The sequence below is a fragment of the Phyllostomus discolor genome, chromosome 5 (genome assembly GCF_004126475.2).
Source record: "Phyllostomus discolor isolate MPI-MPIP mPhyDis1 chromosome 5, mPhyDis1.pri.v3, whole genome shotgun sequence".
NCBI classification, from domain to species: Eukaryota; Metazoa; Chordata; class Mammalia; order Chiroptera; family Phyllostomidae; genus Phyllostomus; species Phyllostomus discolor.
The window spans coordinates 122,332,083-122,351,792 of NC_040907.2; the positions used below are offsets into that span (position 1 = coordinate 122,332,083).

General features: G+C 38.3%; 1 protein-coding gene across 2 annotated transcripts in view; it reads right to left on the minus strand.

The window, feature by feature from the left end:
* The window catches only part of ADK (adenosine kinase), a 573,035-nt gene that overhangs the window by 33,582 nt on the left and 519,743 nt on the right, over positions 1–19,710 (minus strand). For both annotated transcript variants that reach the window (XM_028511304.2, XM_028511305.2), the window contains exon 10: positions 17,626–17,712. In XM_028511304.2, coding sequence (XP_028367105.1) covers positions 17,626–17,712 — 87 coding nt within the window. The remainder of the gene's footprint in view (positions 1–17,625; positions 17,713–19,710) is intronic.

A 19,710-nucleotide genomic window follows, 5' to 3' on the forward strand; every position in this document is an offset into this window, starting at 1 on the left:
CTTGGTAGCTCATTTCTTTTTATTGCTAAATAATATTTCATTGCATGAATGTACCACAGTCTGTTCATGCAGTAACCCATTGAAAGACATCCTGGCTGCTTTCAAGTTTTGTCAATTATGAAAAGCTACTATAAACATTTATGTGCAGAATTTTACATGGGCATAAGTTTTCAACTCATTTGGGCAACAAAAAGCATGATTGCTGGATCATACGGTAAGAGTGTATTTTCTAAGAAACTGCCAAACTGATTTCCAAAGCAGCTGTACATTTTGCATTTCCATCAGCAGGGAGTGAGAGCTCCTGGTGCTGCACATGCACATCCTCACCACATGGGCCGCGTGTCCAAGCTCAAGATATGGTAAACTGATATGGTTGAAAGAATAGTCTTTCAATTTTTTAAATTGATTTTTGAGAGAGAGAGAGAGAGAGAGAGAGAGAAACATTGATGTGTTGTTCCACTTTATGCATGCATTGGTTGATTTTTGTGTGTGCCCTTACTGGGGATCAAATGTTGGTGAATTGGGATGACGCTCTTACTGACTTAGCGACCCAGGCTGCATTTTTTTAAAAAAAATCTTAATATTTCCTTAAAAGAAAAAATTCCCAAAACAAAACAAAGTGTTTAAAAGTATATACATTGGCTTCCAGTCAAGGCGGCAACATAGGCAGACATGGCTCGCCTCTTTGCACAACCATATCAAAATTACAGCTGAAATATAGAACAGCCACCATTCAGGAATGTCAGAAATCAAGCTGAATGGAAATCTGACCATCATGGAATCGAAGTGAATGGATGTCTGACAACTACAGAATTGCAGAAACTACAGCCATCCAGATGGCAGGAGGGGCGTGGGTGCAGAACGGGCTGGCCCCACTCACGTGGATAAAAATTCAGGAAGGCTATCTTAGGAGTGAGGAGTCACAGACCCACACCAGGCTGTCAAACCCAGGATTCCACTGCCAGGAGGATAAGTCCCCACAAATTCTGGCTGTGAAAACCAGCAGGGATTTTGTCGGTGGAGGAGGCTGCTGGGGCCCTAAGTAGTTCATCTGGGGGAACCCATACACGGACTCACCTACTCAAACTCGCTTGCCCTGAGCAGCATGGGGGTGGCAGCTTGAAGGGCACCAGGGGTACACAGGGAAAGACTGAAGTGCCTGGCATCAAGGCAAGAGGACACCATTGTCCCTTTGCTAAAACTTCCCACATCAGTTTACTACTATCTTGAGCTTGGACACGCAGCCCGTGTGGTGAGGATGTGCAGCACTAGGAGCTCTCACTCCCTGCTGATGGAAATGCAAAATGTACAGCCATTTTGGAAAACAGTTTCACAGAGCCGGTAGGCTGGTGCCATCTCTGAGATTCTATCAACCTGGCTAACCCTGTGTGACCCACCGTGGAGATCCACAGAAACCCTACCTCTCCCAATTTATGGGACGACCAAGCTGCTTTTCCATAAGAATGGCGGGTCTTGGCTCTTAAATCCTATCAAACAAGCAAGAGCTAGCTTCAGTGAGCCCTAGCAGCAGTCAGATTAGAGTCACAACTTGGCTTCACTTGGGAATCCACAAGCCCAGCACAAGTAGCAGCCATCTTAGATTGTTTTACACCTCAGGCAGGATGCCCATGGGCAACACACAGGTGGGGGCTGATCTTGGCCTACACCACCTGGGAAACCCCAGGGTTAACACACCCAATAGATAGCTACAGACCACAGGTGGTGGAGTACCACCACCCTGCTCCCACACAGCTAATCCTCCATGGAGGGCAGAAGTTGGTTGAAAGTGGTCATACCCAATCCTTGCAGTTGACTGGCCAGAGTAAATCCCTCCCATTGATTGCCACCAACAGCAACCAAGGCTCAGCTACAGGAGTGGGTGCACTCAGCCCACACAACGGGCACACCTTGAATACTCAGCTTGAGTGATAGGGGAGGCTGTGCCACTGAACCCTACAGGACACATTCTACCTTAGACAACACTACCAAGACACAGAGTCAAAGCAGCTCTACCTAATATATAGAAACAAACACAGGGAGGCTGCCAAAACAAAGAGACAAAGAAACATGGCCCAAATGAAAAATCAGATCAAAACTCTAGAAAAAGAGTGAAATGAAATGGACATAAGCAATCTATCAGATGCAGAGTTCAAAACACTGGTTATAAGGATGCTCAAGGAACTTAGTGAGAACCTCAGCAGCATAAAAAAGACCCAGTCAGAAATGCAGGATACACTAATTGAAATAAGGAACACTTTACAGGGAAACACAATAGTACAGTGAATGAAGCCAAGAATCAAATCAATGATTTGAAACATAAGGAAGCAAAAAACAACTACATAGAACAACAAGAAGAAAAAATAATTTAAAAAATGAGGATAGCATAAGCAGCTTCTGGGACAACCTTGAGAGGTCCAACATTTGCCTCACAGGGGTGCCAGAAGGAGAAGAGAAAGAGCAAGAAATTGGAAATCTATCTGAAAAAATAGTGAAAGAAAACTTCCCTAATTTGTAAAGGAAATAGACATGCAAATCCAGGAAGCACAGAGAGTCCCAATTATCATGGATGCAAAGAGGCCCACTCTAAGACACATTATTAAAAAGCCAAAGGTTAAAGACAAAGAGAAACTCTTAAAATCAAGAGAAATGAAGTTAGTTACTGGAAGGTTGCCAGATGAGGCTGGGGGAGGGTAAAGAGGTGGGGGAATTAAGAAGTACAAATGAAGTACAAATAGATAATTACAGAACATCCATGGGGATGTAAAGTACAGCATAGGAAATGGAGTAGCTAAAGAACTTACACACATGACCAATGGACATGAACAATGGTGTGGGGGGGGGATTGCCTGAGGGAGTGGGGCATTTGGGTGGAGAGGGGCAAAAGAGAAAAAATCAGGACAACTTTAATAGTGTAATCAATAAAATATAATGGAAAAAATAAAAGTATATGCATTATATCCCCACCTCACTTATGTATTCCACTATTTGTTAAAGTTATTTACTTTATTTTATGTTTGTTGTCTTCAGAAAGCTACATGATTCATCTCAGACTGTTGGTGTCCTCCACGGCTTTGGCTCAGATCCTAGAGCACTGGGTCAACGATCTAATGAATCAGTTGCATTCTTGATTGCTAAAACACTATAATTTCCCTACTGTCTCCATCGCTCGCCCCACCCCATCTCATTCATTTAAGTTATCAATGTTCTTTATACTTGAGTAATATCAAACTACCCTGTTATAGTAGTGACAAGTTAATTACGCAGTTATTAAGAGATAATATGGGAGTAGTAACATAAGTTATCATGTAATTACCTTTCTTCTCAGAGGCATTACCACGTAATTAAAGCAAACCTGATATAATATTTTACAGCAACCAACAGTGCCGAATTCTATATTCCCTCTGTCCTCCCCCGTCATAGTACGGGAAGACATTCTAGGTAAAGGGAATTCCGTGTGCAAAGTAGCTAAGGCCTGAGGAAAGACCAGTATAGCCACAGCACCCGAGCAAAGGCGAGAGCGGCATGAAATGCAGTTGCAGGGACAGGAGACCATGTTGATCCTCTTAGGCCACACTCAGAGTTCAGATTTTTAGTCTAAGTGGCCACTGAAGGATTGTAAGCAGAGGAATGAAATAATTCAATTTCTTCCTAAAATGATTATTTTTGGCTACTGTGTAGAGAATGGAATGGAATTCAAGAAAGAGTGGAGGTATAGAGATCAGTTAGGAAGCTGTTGTATTAAGTAGAAAATAGGCCTGCGCTAAAGTCATGGCAAAAAAGTGGATGAATTTGAGATAAGATATGAGTATATCCTTAAAATTGAGTCAAAAGGACTCACTGAAGGTTTGGACAGAGGTAAGACATCAAGAATGACTCCTAGGTTTCTAGCTTGAGATATCAGGTGTTTAATGTTTCACGTGTTGTGTGATAGACAGGTCGTGCTGTGGGAACATTTAAGAAGGTGCAGACATGGCATGCGAGCATGCATGTTTGTAGAGCCCACCCATCCATTACCCTTTAAAAAGTACCACTTCATCTTCAGCATTGCTGAGGGGGTGGTCAGTTGATATATTTTGTCTTTGTAAATCAACCCTTATTACTAATTAGACCAAGGGGAGGGCATCTGTCCCAACAGCAACTGACTTATGGCTTCTCCACTGTCCTACTTTTGAATCAGGCTAACCTAGTATTCTCTGTCAGGAGCCAGAATGGAAAGCAAAGACCTGGAAGCCGACTGTGAAGTCAGGAGAAGCTGACATGCAGTGCAGCTGAGTCGCATTAACCTGTTAAGCATAGGAGTGAAGATCCACGAATAGCTGCAGGCGGGGTCTCTAGAAGGAATTCCAATCTAGAATTACCATCTGTCTCCCCTCTTAGTGCAGATTTGTTTAGTTTGGCTCTTGTTTGAGATTCCTTTTATAATAGTCAATACTTAAGCCTTACTACGAAACATTATTTCATTTAACTTTTATAACAAAATAACCCAAATGAGGTAAGTAGGTACTCATTTCCTCATTTTTGTAGATGATGAAACTGAGGCTTAGAGATGTTATTTGTCCATAGCCCCACAACTACTGAATGACAGTACCAGGACTCAAATCCACATCTTTTGATCCACTATCTTAACCACTATGTTACAATGTCTCCCTTAATACTTGTGTTTCCTTAAAAAAAATCCTTATCCTAAGCTAGATGAAATGGGTTTCTATTCCTTTTGACCAAAGGAGTCAGATGAAAAGTGCCTTAGAGTTCCAACCAAGATGGAGGCGTAGGTGGAAACCCTTCACTTCCTTGCACAAGCAAAAGGGATAACAACCAATCTAAAATCAATAAACAACCAAAACCACCAAAAAATCAAACTTCATGGAACTCTGACAACCAAGGAATTAAAGAAAAAGTCAATAGAACCAGATCAGTAAGGAGGTGGACCATGCAAGCCTACTGAGAAGAACCAAAGCGAGGCAACAGAGGGGCGGGGTTGGCTGCCGAGCTCACGGGCTGTGTGCGAGCGGCTGACTTAAGGGGAAAACTGAGACTCAGAGCTGACTGTGGGCTATGGCTGGGGTTGCCACCGTGGGAGTTCTCCATCTCACATGACAGTTCATTGGAAACTGCGCTAGAGCCCAGCAGCTGAGCCACACTGTGTCCTCTCTGGCCCCTCGCCCACAGGCAGCACCACAGTGCAGCAAGGAGGGTTGCCCTGCCCTGGTGAGTACCTAAGTCCCTGCCCCCTTACAACTTAACAGGTGCACCCAGACAAAGAAATATGGCCCAAATGAAAGAACAGAACAAAACTTCAGAAAGAGAGCTAAGAGATGAAGAGATAGCCAACCTATCTGATGGAGAATTTAAAGCCCTGGTAATCAAAATGCTCACAGAACTGATTGAGCTTGGTCGAAAAATGAAAGAACAAATAAAAGATACACAAAATGAAATAAAGCAAAATATTCAGGGAACCAACAGTGACAAGAAGGAAACCAGGACTCAAATCAACAATTTGGAACAAAAGGAAGAAATAAACATCCAAATGGATCAGAACGAAGAAACAAGAATCCAAAAAAATGAGGAGAGGCTGAGGATTCTCTGGGACAACCTGAAATGTTCCAATATCTGAATTATAGGGGTGCCAGAAGGAGAAGAACAACAGCAAGAAATTGAAAGCTTATTTGAACAATAATGAAGGAAAACTTCCCTAATCTGGCAAAGTAAATAGATTTCCAGGAAGTCCAGGAAGCCAAGATAGTCCCAAAGAAATTGGACCCAAAGAGGAACACACCAAGGCACATCATCATTAAGTTACCCAAGATTAAAGATAAGGAGGAAATCCTAAAAGAAGCAAGAGGAAAAGAGAGAGTTACCTACAATGGGGTGCTCATTAGGACATCAGCTGATTTCTCAAAAGACACCTTGCAGGCAAGAAGGAGCTGGAAAGAAGTGTCGTGAAAAGCAAGGACCTACATCCAAGATGACCCTGTCCAGCAAAACAAACTACCATTTTGAATGGAAGGCCAGATAAAGTGCTTCCCAGATAAGGTCAAGTTAAAGGAGTTCATCATCACCAAGCCCTTATTATATGAAACATTAAAGGGACTTATCTAAGAAAAAGATGATTAAAAACACGAACAGTAAGATGACAACAAACACAACTATCAACAAATGAACCTAAAAGAAAAGACAAACAATGAAAACAAAAACTAAGCAAACAACTAGAACAGGAACAGAATCAGAGAAATGGACAGGACATGGAGGGTTTTCAGTGGGGAGGGAAGGGAGGAATGGGGGGAAGGTACAGGGAAGAAGAAGCATAATTGGTAGGCATAAAGTAGATTGGGAGAGGTCAAAATGGTATAGGAAACAGAAGACTCAAAGAACGTACATGTACAACCCATGGACATGAACTAAGGGGGGAGGGAATGCTAGACGGTTGCAGGGGCAGGGTAGAGGGAGTATAAAGGGGGAAAATTGGGAAAACTGTAATAGCATAATCAATAAAAAATACTTAAAAAATAAAAAACCAAAAAGGGCCTTAAAGTCAAAGTATGGCTGCCCTGCTATATCTTAACCACCTTCCATGCCACCAAGCTCTTTCACAGAGTTGTAATTCTTTAAAAAGTTGAATAGAACAAAATAACTTATTGCATTGTAGGGATTTTAAGCTGTGCATATAAAAATAGGATAATAACATAAATTTATATCCTTTCTTTTATCTCTATCTTGGAATACTTTAATGTAGAATAAAGATCCAAATGCAACTGTGGAAAACCAATTTCCTCTTCTACTTTCTGAAAAATTAAAAGAAAGTGCTCTGGTGGTGCTCTTTTAAGATGCACGAGTTTACAGCCTGCTCCTGCATGGCTTACAGACTTAACTCATGGCAGAATTTAGCTTATATGGCATTGAAAGGCCCCCAATATCCTTCACTGTCTTTTTTTAAGAGTCTGTTACTAGTAGGCCATAGAACTGCTTGTCCCTCAGACATCATTATTTTTATTAGTCATGGAGGCAGTGCGAGAAGGAACAGGAAGTTTACTGGACAGCACTGAACACATGATTGTCGACAAGGGAGGGAGACTAATTTAAATATAATGATCAGACTTCTATTTCAGTGAATTTTTAGTTCTGTCATCATCATAGGTGAGTTAATTTTTTCTACTATGACATTTTTCTAGCCACTTGCAAGAGGACAGAGTGTTTATATGAATACCTTTCAAGTTCAATAGCTAATTCAGTTTCTGTGGAAGGTAAGCAACTCCACAGTGTGACCCTTGCCTCTTGCACAGATGTGCATCAACTTTAATCATCAATATGATGACTAACTTACAGCAGGTCAGAATATTTTAGATTTTTCCTTATTAATGGAAGGTATTTAGAAACAAGGGTAACAGTGACACTGTTATGTGTCTTGATCATGTAGTGCTACAAAAATATTTATGTTTAATAAAGATGCTAACCAGATTTCTTTCTACAAAGACATGTGTTTTAAATGTTTTATAATTGCTTTACTACTTCCTTAAAATTGATTTTCAGAAAAATCATGTACTTGTGCTGATAAGAGCACAAGATCACTGTCTCTACACTGTGTTCTAGTGTTAGCCTAATTACTGGAGTGGGGAAAAGTCTGAAAAAACCTTAGCCATTACATTCATATATTTAACAAGTCACAACCTTGAAATCTTGCTCTACCTGAAAGCACCATTAAAAGTGCTTGACTATTATTACTAGAGGAAATTTTTAATAAAAGCTAATTAAGCTACAAAACTCCCAAGTGGTTAGCTGATTTTAGGGGCTAAATTTCTGGTACCTCTAATTATCCCTGATGGCTTTACTTAGTGTTTCACAACCATGACAGATGACAATGAAAAACTGCAGCGAAATTCATCTACCCTGACACTGTGCTAACCACCGGCTTCTCCCTCTCCAAGTAAAATCAATACTCTGTTTGAGTAAACACGTTTACAGCTTTATTAGGATGTCTTGCTTGTTCTGTAACAGCTCCTTGAAGCTGTGGTAACAAATCGACTCAACTCAGTTAAACCTAGAGAGCTGGGTAAGAGGCCCATCGATAAGGTTGTTATAAAAATAAACTGCAGGAGATCAGAAAGCTGGAGCAAACAGTCTGGTAAATGTCAATATTTTCCCTTACAGAGGATGACAAAAACAATGAGATCATGCAGAAAGTCTTTTTTTTCCCTCTTAAAAATGTTTCTTGTTTTATTGGATAGAGCACTCTACTTTTTGTGCACAATTTTCCTTAATGAAATTTTTGCTTCCTAATTCCATATGCATCTGGAACAGGAAGCTGAAGTAAATGCTTGCTATGTTCCTGCCATTTCAGTCTTTATTTTCCTTCATATTTAGAGTCTTGCTTTGGTCTCTATTGACTTTACAAAATGATGTTATTCAATTTATCTGGAATGCCTGTGGTGGTTCAATCTTACCTGCTTTTATTAATGAAACAAAACGCTCTATCATGTACATTGAGAAGTCATTTCAATGCAGTGTTCACTCTTGCTACGATATCTGAGCAACCCGATGTTGTACCTTCCAAATTGGGCCTTCCACATTTATGCATTTTACAAGAGCAAACAGTGTTAGCTTCAGACAGGCCGCACGACCTCCTGACTCATGGTAGTATATAAAAATGCCTGCTACCTATTAGGAGCAAGCCTCCACAGTGGCTACGGCTCTACCACATAAGAACTCATATACCTTCCTTTAGATGTTCACAGGTTGCTCAAAGAACTAACATCTGGCAGGAAATTCCCACTTCAATTTGGCAAGCTTAGACTACCCAGATGTGACAAAGTAATGGTTTCCCCCCTGTTTGAAAAGTTCTCAGACGTAAACTTTTTTTCATTTTCTATGTAGTCTAGTTAGTAAAATTTTGTTTTGTTTTGCTTTGACTTCATATTGACCACCAACCAGTCATGAACTCAAGTAACAACTCGTGACCCATATGTTAAACAACACAGACTTTTCTGGAAAAAGGAAATCAACAGACATTAAATTTTGAAATAACTTAAAAAGCTACTGTGCCTGCCAGGGTAAGGTCTGACCTAGCAGGTATTTGCATAATGAAAACCAAAGCCTAAGTGGTGTCAGATGGCACAGTGACTGACATGGACAGGAAGTCAGTCCAGAGCGAAGGTTCCCCTGCAATAATGGCTCAGCACCACATTCCTCCCACACAAAGTGAGCAACTGAGCCACGGAGTGTAATATAGGCAAGTGTTCGGTGCTATAGCTATGAGGATAACTTATTTCCTTTTTCTAGTGGTTGAAAATGGAAACCTGTCAAATGCTATTAACATGGCATGGCACATTGCATTTGAACTAAAAAAAAAAATCAAAGAAACTTTTAAATGCCCCTAATTCAGGAAAGAAGCTCTTGAAGAGTACCACTAAGCACTGTTTTACTCATATAGATAAGATGCCCTTCCACCCCAACTCCTTTCAAAAAACTGCTTTAAAGATCATTCTTTCTTATGGAACAAAAATGTACAACATCAGGTTAGAATCTGAATTTTAAACCTAAATGTGTGATCTCTTGATGTGGTTCCCAAAATAAAATAAAATTTTAGCATATGTTTCTGTTTATTGTTAAAGCCAAACATCTTGGATACTCACATGCCCCTCCCCGCCCCCCCCCCCCCAAAAGAAACCAAACAAACCTACATCAAAGGCTTGTATGCATTTGGGATATTGACTCTTGACCTATATAATTCCAAGAGGCCTATATAACAGACTGCTTAACTGACAACTTCCATTTGGGTTATGAACATGTGTAATTACCGGATCATGAATTAATGAGCCTGGAGATCGGGCTTCTAGTATTGAATATTTGCCATTAACTTTCTTTCTTTGGACCTCACTTTCCTCATCCATCAAATGGGGGCTTTTAAACAGTTTCATACTGAACATCAACTCATTCCAGAGAGTTGCTTCATGAGCCACCAAATAAAATGTGGATAGGGCCAAATGGGGATTTCTTTGACCTCATTTCATGCTGGTTCAGATAAGACCTCGTAACATAGTTTCACAACTGAAAACAGTTTGAAAACATGAAAACCAGAAAATATGATCTTTAAAAATATTCACTTTCAGCACTAACATTGTAAGTTGCATGTTAAAGACCCATCAGTCCAAAGTCATAACTGCTGGATTAATGAGATGACAGTTTATTTAAGCCCCAATTCATTAGCAAGATAACTAATTTTGTCACAATTTAACTCAATTCAAAAACCTGTATTTTATCAACTAATAACTCCTCACAGCAGGGTTGTTCTAAAATTTTAAGAGCATTTGATGACAGAAACTGGTTTTAATTTTCCATTTATTTCATGGACTACAGATAAAATATACACATCTTAACTCTATAAAATGTCAATGATAATTAGGTAATTAAATGCAAAACAAATTAAGAGCCTGTGTTCATACCCCAGCTTTGGGATCTCATATATCTTATGTAAAAATAGCTATGAATTTAGTAATAGTGGTGCTAATTTTTATTAGTTTTATTCAGGCTCTGTTTATAGTAAACAGCCTTACAATTCAGGCATTACATTTCATACAAATTTTCATACAGTTCAGAGAGTTGTTTCTAATGACTTATTACTGTGACTAAGACTTCTAGGTCCCAAGGTTGGCCAGACTATGCATCAGCATTACCAACATGTAATTTTATTTTTTGATTACGTTAATTACAAAGCCAATACAGGTACAATGTAACAAATCCAAACATCACTGAGACAAAATTTAATTTGAATACACTTAGCTTTATGAAAATGTACTATATTGCTTCTACTTTTTTCATTTTGCTATTAATGACTAACGAAATTTCTTTTAGGTCATTGACTAGCACCAGTTTATAGACTAGTGTTTAGAAAACCACTTTGGCTATTTCTCCTCACTTGGAAGGGAAGATAAAATAATATACTAATGGAATGCAGTATAACAAAATTTTCATATAAAATTTTCACACAAATGTGCCCTGATCCATGGTCAAACCTGCAACCTTTTGGTTTACGGGATGATGTTCCAACCAACTGAGCCACACTGGCCAGGGCCAGGGTACTAGTTCCTTGAGGGAACATTCATGTTTATGAGCAATTCCAGACCTCACCCTAAAATCATTCTGTATTCCATGTGAACCAATGTTATTTCTCTTTTTTATAATGGCTTGAGGGTCATCTTTACCTCTTTTAACCAACATGGACTTAAATAGTCTTAGGCAAGGCTCTTGAAATGCAATTCTGGTTCAGTGTCAGCTTATCTAAATCTCTGGATGTGTAGCACTAGAATAGTATGTCATAAAGTGTCCTATGACTATGCAAAGTGTGACTGTCTATCCCCCTGACCCTGCATGAACTTGAGCTGCTGTTGTGAATTTCGTATTCCTCATGACCAATTCAGTACTATACTTCATTTGATGGTTTTAAGGAAAATTGCTGCTTCAGAAATAAAACACCAAGATGTCCTAAAAGATGAGTTAAAAGATGCAAAGTTACTGCTACTCTGGGGTGGGGTAGGAGCGAGCAGCTCTCATCTTAGTCATCCGCAAGTAAATCCTCTGTGGACAGTGGGTCATATGAAGGTTTTGGTTTTCTAAGTGAAGAAGTGTGAGAAATGATATATTTAACACTTAGCAAGTTATTTTTAGTCTTCTGAGTTGGACAGCAAAGGAAGAAGTTGGTGCAGAAAAAAATCACAAGAATTCTGCACCACTTCTTTGCATGGCATGATGTTAAATAGCAATTAAGAAAAATGGGAGAATAAGCTAAGAATGTTAGGGAATAAACAAACAGGTGAGAATGGAAAATATGAAGATAATTTGGAGAATCTCTACACCTGTCAGAAGTACAGACAGAGGATACATGAAAAGGAAGTAGCATCCCTATTCTGGAAACTTAAACCTTCCTTTCTTTTCTTTTTTAACCGAAATTCTTATCTGGACATGAATTAGAAAGTGAAATTAATGCTCCTTCTTATTAGATGAGAAACAATTATTTACATTGCGATTGCCAAGAGGCTTTAAGAATAATTTGCATATTGTAGGTAATATCTTTTAGGGTAATATTCTTTCTCTGCCAAAGTTATTATGAGAAATTTGAAAATAAAAAGTATTAGAGGCAGCACAGTTAGTTTACTATCATTCAAAATAAATTCTTCTAAGCTATGTATGGCTCTTAACCACATTTAATGAAGCTTTTAAAATCCTAAGAAGGTTGGTCCTTGGGTAAGGTCTCTTGTCTTTTATATGAAAGTTATATCTATGTGCCTGCATGTAAAATCTGTCCAAAGTACACTCACTTTTAGTCTAAAGATGATATGTAGGCCTACACTATATTTGTACAACTGCCATAAAACATTCAACTAAGTCAGATTAGCACACGCTGATATTGACAGCCTACTGGGAACATATTGATTAGGTCTCCTTCCATGTATTTGTTATGATTTTCCTCCTCAGTTTCATTTACTGGGAAGACACAGGGGAAAAGGTTTCACCAGAACAATGACAGTGCCTGTCACAAAATGTTCTCAATGTTTCCATTTGTCGCTATGGCAGTTCCAAGTGAAAAGGCAGACCTGCTGTGACAAAGCACAGCAGGACAACAGGGAGAAATTTTCTCCTGACCCGGGAAATTAGGAAATCATACTTAGAGATTACAAATGGTCTCCATTTCCAAGGGTATAATCGTAGCACTTGGGCTTTTGTAGGAGAATCTGAAAAGGGTAGTTCTGTCAGGGCTGGCTAGTGACAAATAAAGGGCAAATGTTACAAAGTGCTTCAGATCTCTAAACGGAACAAGGAGGCACGCTTGTAGAGGCCAAAGGGATTTGTCACTGTCACTAAACCCTTGAGATGGAACTACGAATTTAATGTATATATACATTTAGGGTACTCATTTTAAAATTCTACATGAGAATCTATGATGTAGTTCTATGTTTGTTTATACCTTATGTGGCTAATAAGAACACATGGCACTCTGGTACTGAGATATGTAATTAGGACATGGTGGGTGAGGTGATGCTTTAGCCAAGAACTTGAAATTGGGACTGATACATAGTTATGCAAAGTCACAAAAGACAGAAACACTCTTAAGCCAGCAAAAATTGAAAGTAATAGGAGGCATATATTAACTATCTAAAGATAGAAAATGTCAATCAGAAAAAAGATGCATTTATCAGGCAACAAAGCAAAGAAAAAGGAACTACATAATAAATGTAAAAGTTGTCACTGCCCCTCCATTTTCAAGGTAGAGGAGTATGCTTCAACAGCTGGAGTATTTAAAATCCTAACAGAAAGGCTTTCCTTGGTGTAGAGATAGGAGTAGACGTTTTAATCAATGGTTTTTTTAGTATTACAAACTAACAATACCACATGCATTGTAAGATGGATGCATCAGCCTGGTGCTACTCGACAGTCGATTCATGTAACTCCCTGTGTTTGGATTCCACGCTGACCAAGCAAGTTTATGATATGGCTTTTTGTATCTCTGTAGTACAATCAATTCAACTGCTTAGAAAAAATGGTCCTGGTTCAGACTCACTGGGGACTACAGCCCTTCGATTCTCTACCCTTTCCCTTTTGCAACATCTTACCCTAGAGTCCTGAGAATCCTATCAGATAACAAAAGCTCCTGTTCAATAAATGAAGTCATCTATTCAGTAATAGGAAGATTTGCTTTGGCAAAGCCCCCTTTTGTTAGCAAGGCTGGTCTTGGTTCTTGGTCCTAATGATGAGAATTCCCTACAAGTTTAGAGCAGGACCCTGCAGTGAGTGAGAGTATCGCCTCTGGAATGAGACTGCCTGGTTTGAATCCCGGTTCTGCTATTTTCTAGCTATGAGATGTTAGCCGAGTTACCTAAACCCTCTACGTCTCGGTTTTCTCATCAGTAAAATGGGGTTACAAATAACCTACTTCAAGAAGCTTTTATAAACATTAAACGAATTAATATATATTAAGTACTTAAGATATTGATTGACTAATAGATGCTATGTAAATTTATCTATTGCTATTACTGTATAGCTTGACTGACATGGACAGAATGTGCTGAACATGTTGACATGAGAATTTCATTGCTAAGATGGCAGAGTTTTCATCTCATGGTATGACTCAGTCTTTCAGTGTCTCACTATCATGGGAACTGATCAGAGCAAAGTGAGAAAAATGGCTGCGTAACTGAGGTATTACCAGTAAAGTACTGTCCACTCTCAGGCTGCCTTCCACTTCACCTACACTGGTTTCAACAGTGTGTACTGAAATCTGGTGCTGGACTCAGGCTGTGGTGAAAGTGAACAGAGTGAGGAAGGTGCCATGTATGACACAAGGGGCTGGCAAACTGTAGACTGAGGGCCAAATCTGGCCCATGGCCTGTTTTTGTACAGCTGGAGAACTAAGAAAGGTATTTTACATTTTACTCTAAAAACCAAAAACAAAACAGAGAAATAAGCAAGTAAGCAAACAAACAGAGTAAGAAAAGTATGCAATATAGCCTGTACATGGCTTGCAAAGCTTGACATTTTCACTAGTTGGCCCTTTACAAAAAAAGTTTACAGGTTCCTGTTTCACAGTCTTTCCTTTTTATTTACTTGCCGTACCTCGACAATATATACATATATATATATAATGAGGGTAGGTAAGTAGAATGAGATCTTTAAAAAGGCTGAAAATCCTGTAACAAAGAACCCGAGTGCTTTTGATGAGGTATTCCATGTATCATTTTAGTACAATACCAATGGGTAGCTAGCTATTTCTACTTCAGTCATCCTAAAAATGACTTCGCTCTCCCTCAAAAAGTCTGTCTGTTATTCTCTAGTGCTGGAAACAGTACAGGTAACTGGGCATCTGAAAGGGAATCTGTTTTTGCAGAGCCAGGTAGCCCAGGGCCTCAGGGCCCCTGGGAGAGAAGAAGGGCTAATTAGGTTACCATGGGATCTAAAGTGCTGTACTAAATATCAAAGAAATGGAATAATGTTTTAAATATTTTACTTAAAAGGTACAATGATATAAGTTTAAAAGTTCCTGTATTAATATTCCTGGCTTGACCAATTTCTAACCAGGAAATTGATAATATTTCCCTAATGTATTACAGAAGTTGACCCAATTCTGGGTAAGATATTTTTAGCCTGCATGGATATATATAGCTCTGAGGCAGTATGGAATAGGAAAAATAGCTGCAAAAGACTCTAATCAATGATGAAGCCTTTTAGAGCAAACAATGACAGTAAAGTAGAATGTTATCTGTGGTATGTACTCGTACCAAATAATAGAGCATGGACATGCTACCAGTCTAATGGTTCACAGCTCATTTTGTGGTACACTTAGACAATGGGATACTACTTGGCTGAAGAAAAACAAAAAGGAAACCTTACTTTTTGTGACATTATGGATAGACCTGGAGATTATTATGCTAAGTAAAATAAGCCAGTCAGAGAAGACAATACCGTATGATCTCAGTTATATTAGAATCTAATGAACAAAACAGAAAAAGAGGCATGGTCACAGGGAACAGACTGACAGCTGTCAGAGGGGAGGGGGGTTGGGGAACTGGATGAAAGAAGGTGAAGAGATTAAGCAAACACACACACACAGAGAAACGGTCCGTCTAGAAAGTATCCAGCCACACACTATGAAAAATGGAGACATTTATTGAAGATACAAGAAACACTGTACATAGGACAATGATGCCTCAGTCCCCTTCAAAGTAGGCAGCTTGGGATCTTACACAGTTCTCCCAATTGCCATCAGCTGTCCCTGTTGTATTTTCCTGAATCTACTTGAAGTTCTGAAACAGCTTCCCTTTCAAAAGTGATTTTAGTTTTGGGAAAAGCTAGAAGTAACAGGGCACCAAATCTGGTCTGTAAGGGGGCTGAGTCCCCTGGGTGATTTGCCGTTTTGCCAAAAACTCTATACAACACATGATGCATGAATGGGTGTGTTGTCATGATGAAGCTGCCAATCACCAGTTGTCCATAGCTGCGGCCTTCTAAATCATTCAAATAGTTTCTGTGGAGCAATGTTCCAGCTTAGCACAAAATTTGATACAGATTTATTGCTTTACTCACTCAGTTATTTTAAATGCACCAGTCACACAGTACACATGCTCATTCAACGGTATCTACCACCCCCACTGACTAGCACAATGAAGTCATCGTTGTTCACACATGCACATTCCAGTCCACTCTCCTTGGATGCCAGGTTACATCGATGTCATGCAAACCATTATAGCTGTATTAACAATGGTTGGACAGACCCTTTTTTCTGGACAGACCCTTGTGTATGTGTGTATGTACACATACAGACGCAGACAACAGTGTGATGATAGCCAGAGGGAAAGGGGGCTGGGGGGTGGGAGTAGGTGGAGGTGGGCAAAGCAGGGGAAATGAGGACAAGAAAGAGACTTTGCTTGGGACGCTGGGCGCACAGTGCAGCGTGCAGGTGATATTTTGTTGAGCTGTGCATTTAAAACCTGTATGTTTTGTGAACCAATGTGACCCCAATAAATTTGGTTTAAAAAAAAAGACTAGGTACAATAGTTTCAAAGAAGAATATGAAAAACTTATGTTGCTGAAAAGACCATTTATATATATACTCATATATATATTACACACATATCATATTTTGTTGTGTATAATGCACACCTTTTTGCCCAAATTTTTGAGGGAAAAATAAGGATGCACATTATACATGGGTACACATTATACATGGCAAAACGTGGTATATAGTTGTGTGTGTGGGTATATATATGTATTTTAGACAATACTAAGTTAAAACCATCACAAAATCTTAAATGTTTTCCATGGCTCAAATTATTTTCCAAGGAAGAAGAATAATGGTTAACTCCATTTGTCTTTTTTTTTTTCTTGTCATGCTTGAGAAATAAACAGAAATCAGGAAGGACTTTTCTGGGTTATCATTTAAGAATCTAAAGCTTTACATAGACCATAACCTAGTTTATCTACACTTAACTAAAAGGATTTTAGATGTATTTCAATATCAGAATCTTTGAAACAGACTTTAGATCAATATAAGTCATCAAGCCAAGATCTCCTAATTGTCTTAATCTTGTTTTTGAGTACTCATTTCAAAAATGATTTGGTTCTTATAAATTGTGCCAGTTCTTACTGAGCTTGAACCAGACAAAAATTTAACCCTTCCTAATAAAATAAACATGTAACTATTATGTTAGAAACACATGTTTTAACCAAATAATCCAAGACATCATCTTTAGCTATTAGCAGCATACTGTTTAATACTCATCACAGCTTGTTTTAAAGAACAACAATGCGTTAACATTTAAGCCTGAAGGGCTATGAATATACTATATATTGTACTTGGTACAGCTTGTTTATGAAATATTCTGACAGACACAATTAATCTTATGAAAATGACTAGGGTAGAGCATAATAGCAAATTATTTTTAAGCCAAAAATACATACTTTTCCTATAGTAAAATACCCTCTACTATTACAATGATAGTAGCATATGGAAAGAACATTAGGAGTTAATTATTTAAAAGAAATTAAAAGTTATTAAATTCATAAATCTTGGTTATATGGAATAGACAAGGGTTAAAGAAAATGTTTAACTTATAAGTAAGTGTAAAGTAAATGAGTCTTTACCTCCAACAAATGCATCTCCAGCTCCGTTGGTATCAACAATTTCTTTCTGGTCTTGATCCAAGACAGCAAAAGCAGTGACTTCACTTTCTGCAATTACAGCCAAAGAAAGGCAAACTGACTTCTCTTTGTAATACTCAATATATAAACTCACCCAATGAACTTGAAGTTCCTTCATCATTCATCATTCAGAAAGACCGAACATGAATTTCACATTCTGTACATGAGTACTTGGGAACCAAGGTGCAAAGTCACCTGTAAGCAATGCCCTTTTTTTTTTTTTTTTTTAATTTTCAGCATTCAGATGCTGTATGTGCTTTGTTAAGAGTCATACCTAGGCAGTTCAATTTTGGGGGGATGACAGTAAGTGGCAGCAGTACCTTTTTGGACAGTACAAATACTTGAAAAGAAACTACAAGCTAAAGGAAGCATTTGTAAAGATTAAGTCATGAACCTCTAATAATGCTTCAAGCCTGACTGCATTCTGGGAAGTGAAACTTTGGATACAGTAAAGAGCTATACATTTAAAAAAATATAAATAATGATTTGTCTTGGGTGTTTCTCTACAGAAAATCACAGTGCCACAATAAAAATATAATTACTATTTTGTTACAATACTTCATGCCAACGTCAAGGATTACTGATTTTAGTTGGCTTATTACAAATAACCTAGCCTGGTTACTTTTTACTAAGGAGTCACTATTTCCTTTAAACTATGTGTCAACCAGAAGAAGGGAAAGCTGCTTCCGAATGCACTAGCAAAACAAAGGGACAGTGCAATGTGCTCTTGTCTTGCAGCAGTCTGGACTAGCGCTTGGTTGTTTTGACTAATACAGAGAAACCTAATACAGTACTTTATACTTGGCACATGACAATGGAATGAAGTTGCTTGTGATGAAATCTGGCCTAGAGGACATCTGCAGAAGATTGGTCAGTGCCTTTTACTGGGGGCTGGAATTCTGAAATCAGACATATGCATTCCTTATGGGGACACATGTGGTCTGAGACTGGTAAACTTCAATCTCACCTAAGATCAAGAGGGAGGGAAAAGGAGATCCTGAGAACTTTGAGGTCTTAATGAAGAGCCTGAAGTCTCAAAAAACATGTTGTCTGCTTTCTGCTACTAAAATATACTTTCAATAACAGATAAGCACAGATTTGAAAATGACAAAAAAAGATCCTCTTGGGAAAACTGATATTCAAGAAGAGGACTCATGCACTTAGTGAGCCCTTTTGACCAGATGGCTGCAGATGCTAAGAAGCCTTTGCACCAGAAGCATCTATTTAAACTCTTTTAAGTAACTAAACTTTTCCACCCGTTGTAACACCAGAACCTACATGGCAGTTAACAAGATTTTGATTAATTGGAAGTTAAGGCATAGTTATCTAGGATTAAATTTTCTAGGGAGTATGCAGTAGATACTGTTACACAGGCAAAAAAATAAAAAAACGATTGTAAGCAGACTTTATTGGAAATAATTAGGAAAGGGTTACAGTTTGGTTTTAGGAAAAGGTCTGTTCCATAAATATTTATAAAGAAATCTGGTTTTATTACTTCCCAGTACAAGTCATACTATAAAGGGAATTAACAACTATAAACTAAGAACAAACAGGCACTAATAAGTAAAACGAGCTAAGTTAATGATACCATTACCATTATAATAGGGTTACATTATGTAATAATATAACATGTCTATAAAACATTTTAGGTAATATAAGAATTAATTACTGATTACAGATTTGAAAATAATGTTATATAAATGGTAAATAAGTCACAATTAGATCTAACTCTTGGTTATTGATTTTTTGGTGGATAAATCTTTATGTATAGAACCTAATTCCCAATGGAAGAGATTATTTTGAGCTTTGTTCTTAAGAATCATGCTTCTTGGTCTTAATCACAGAAATTCTAAATGAATGCATTTATACTGTACTTTTTTCTGAATATATGTGTAGATTCTTGAGTTGCCTTATTCCTGAGGTGTCAAATATGGTGTCATATTTTCCTGAAAAATAAGGTAGAATTATTTCCACCTTTTGTACATATTAATACAAATACATATAAGAACATCAAGAATGTAAAAGAGC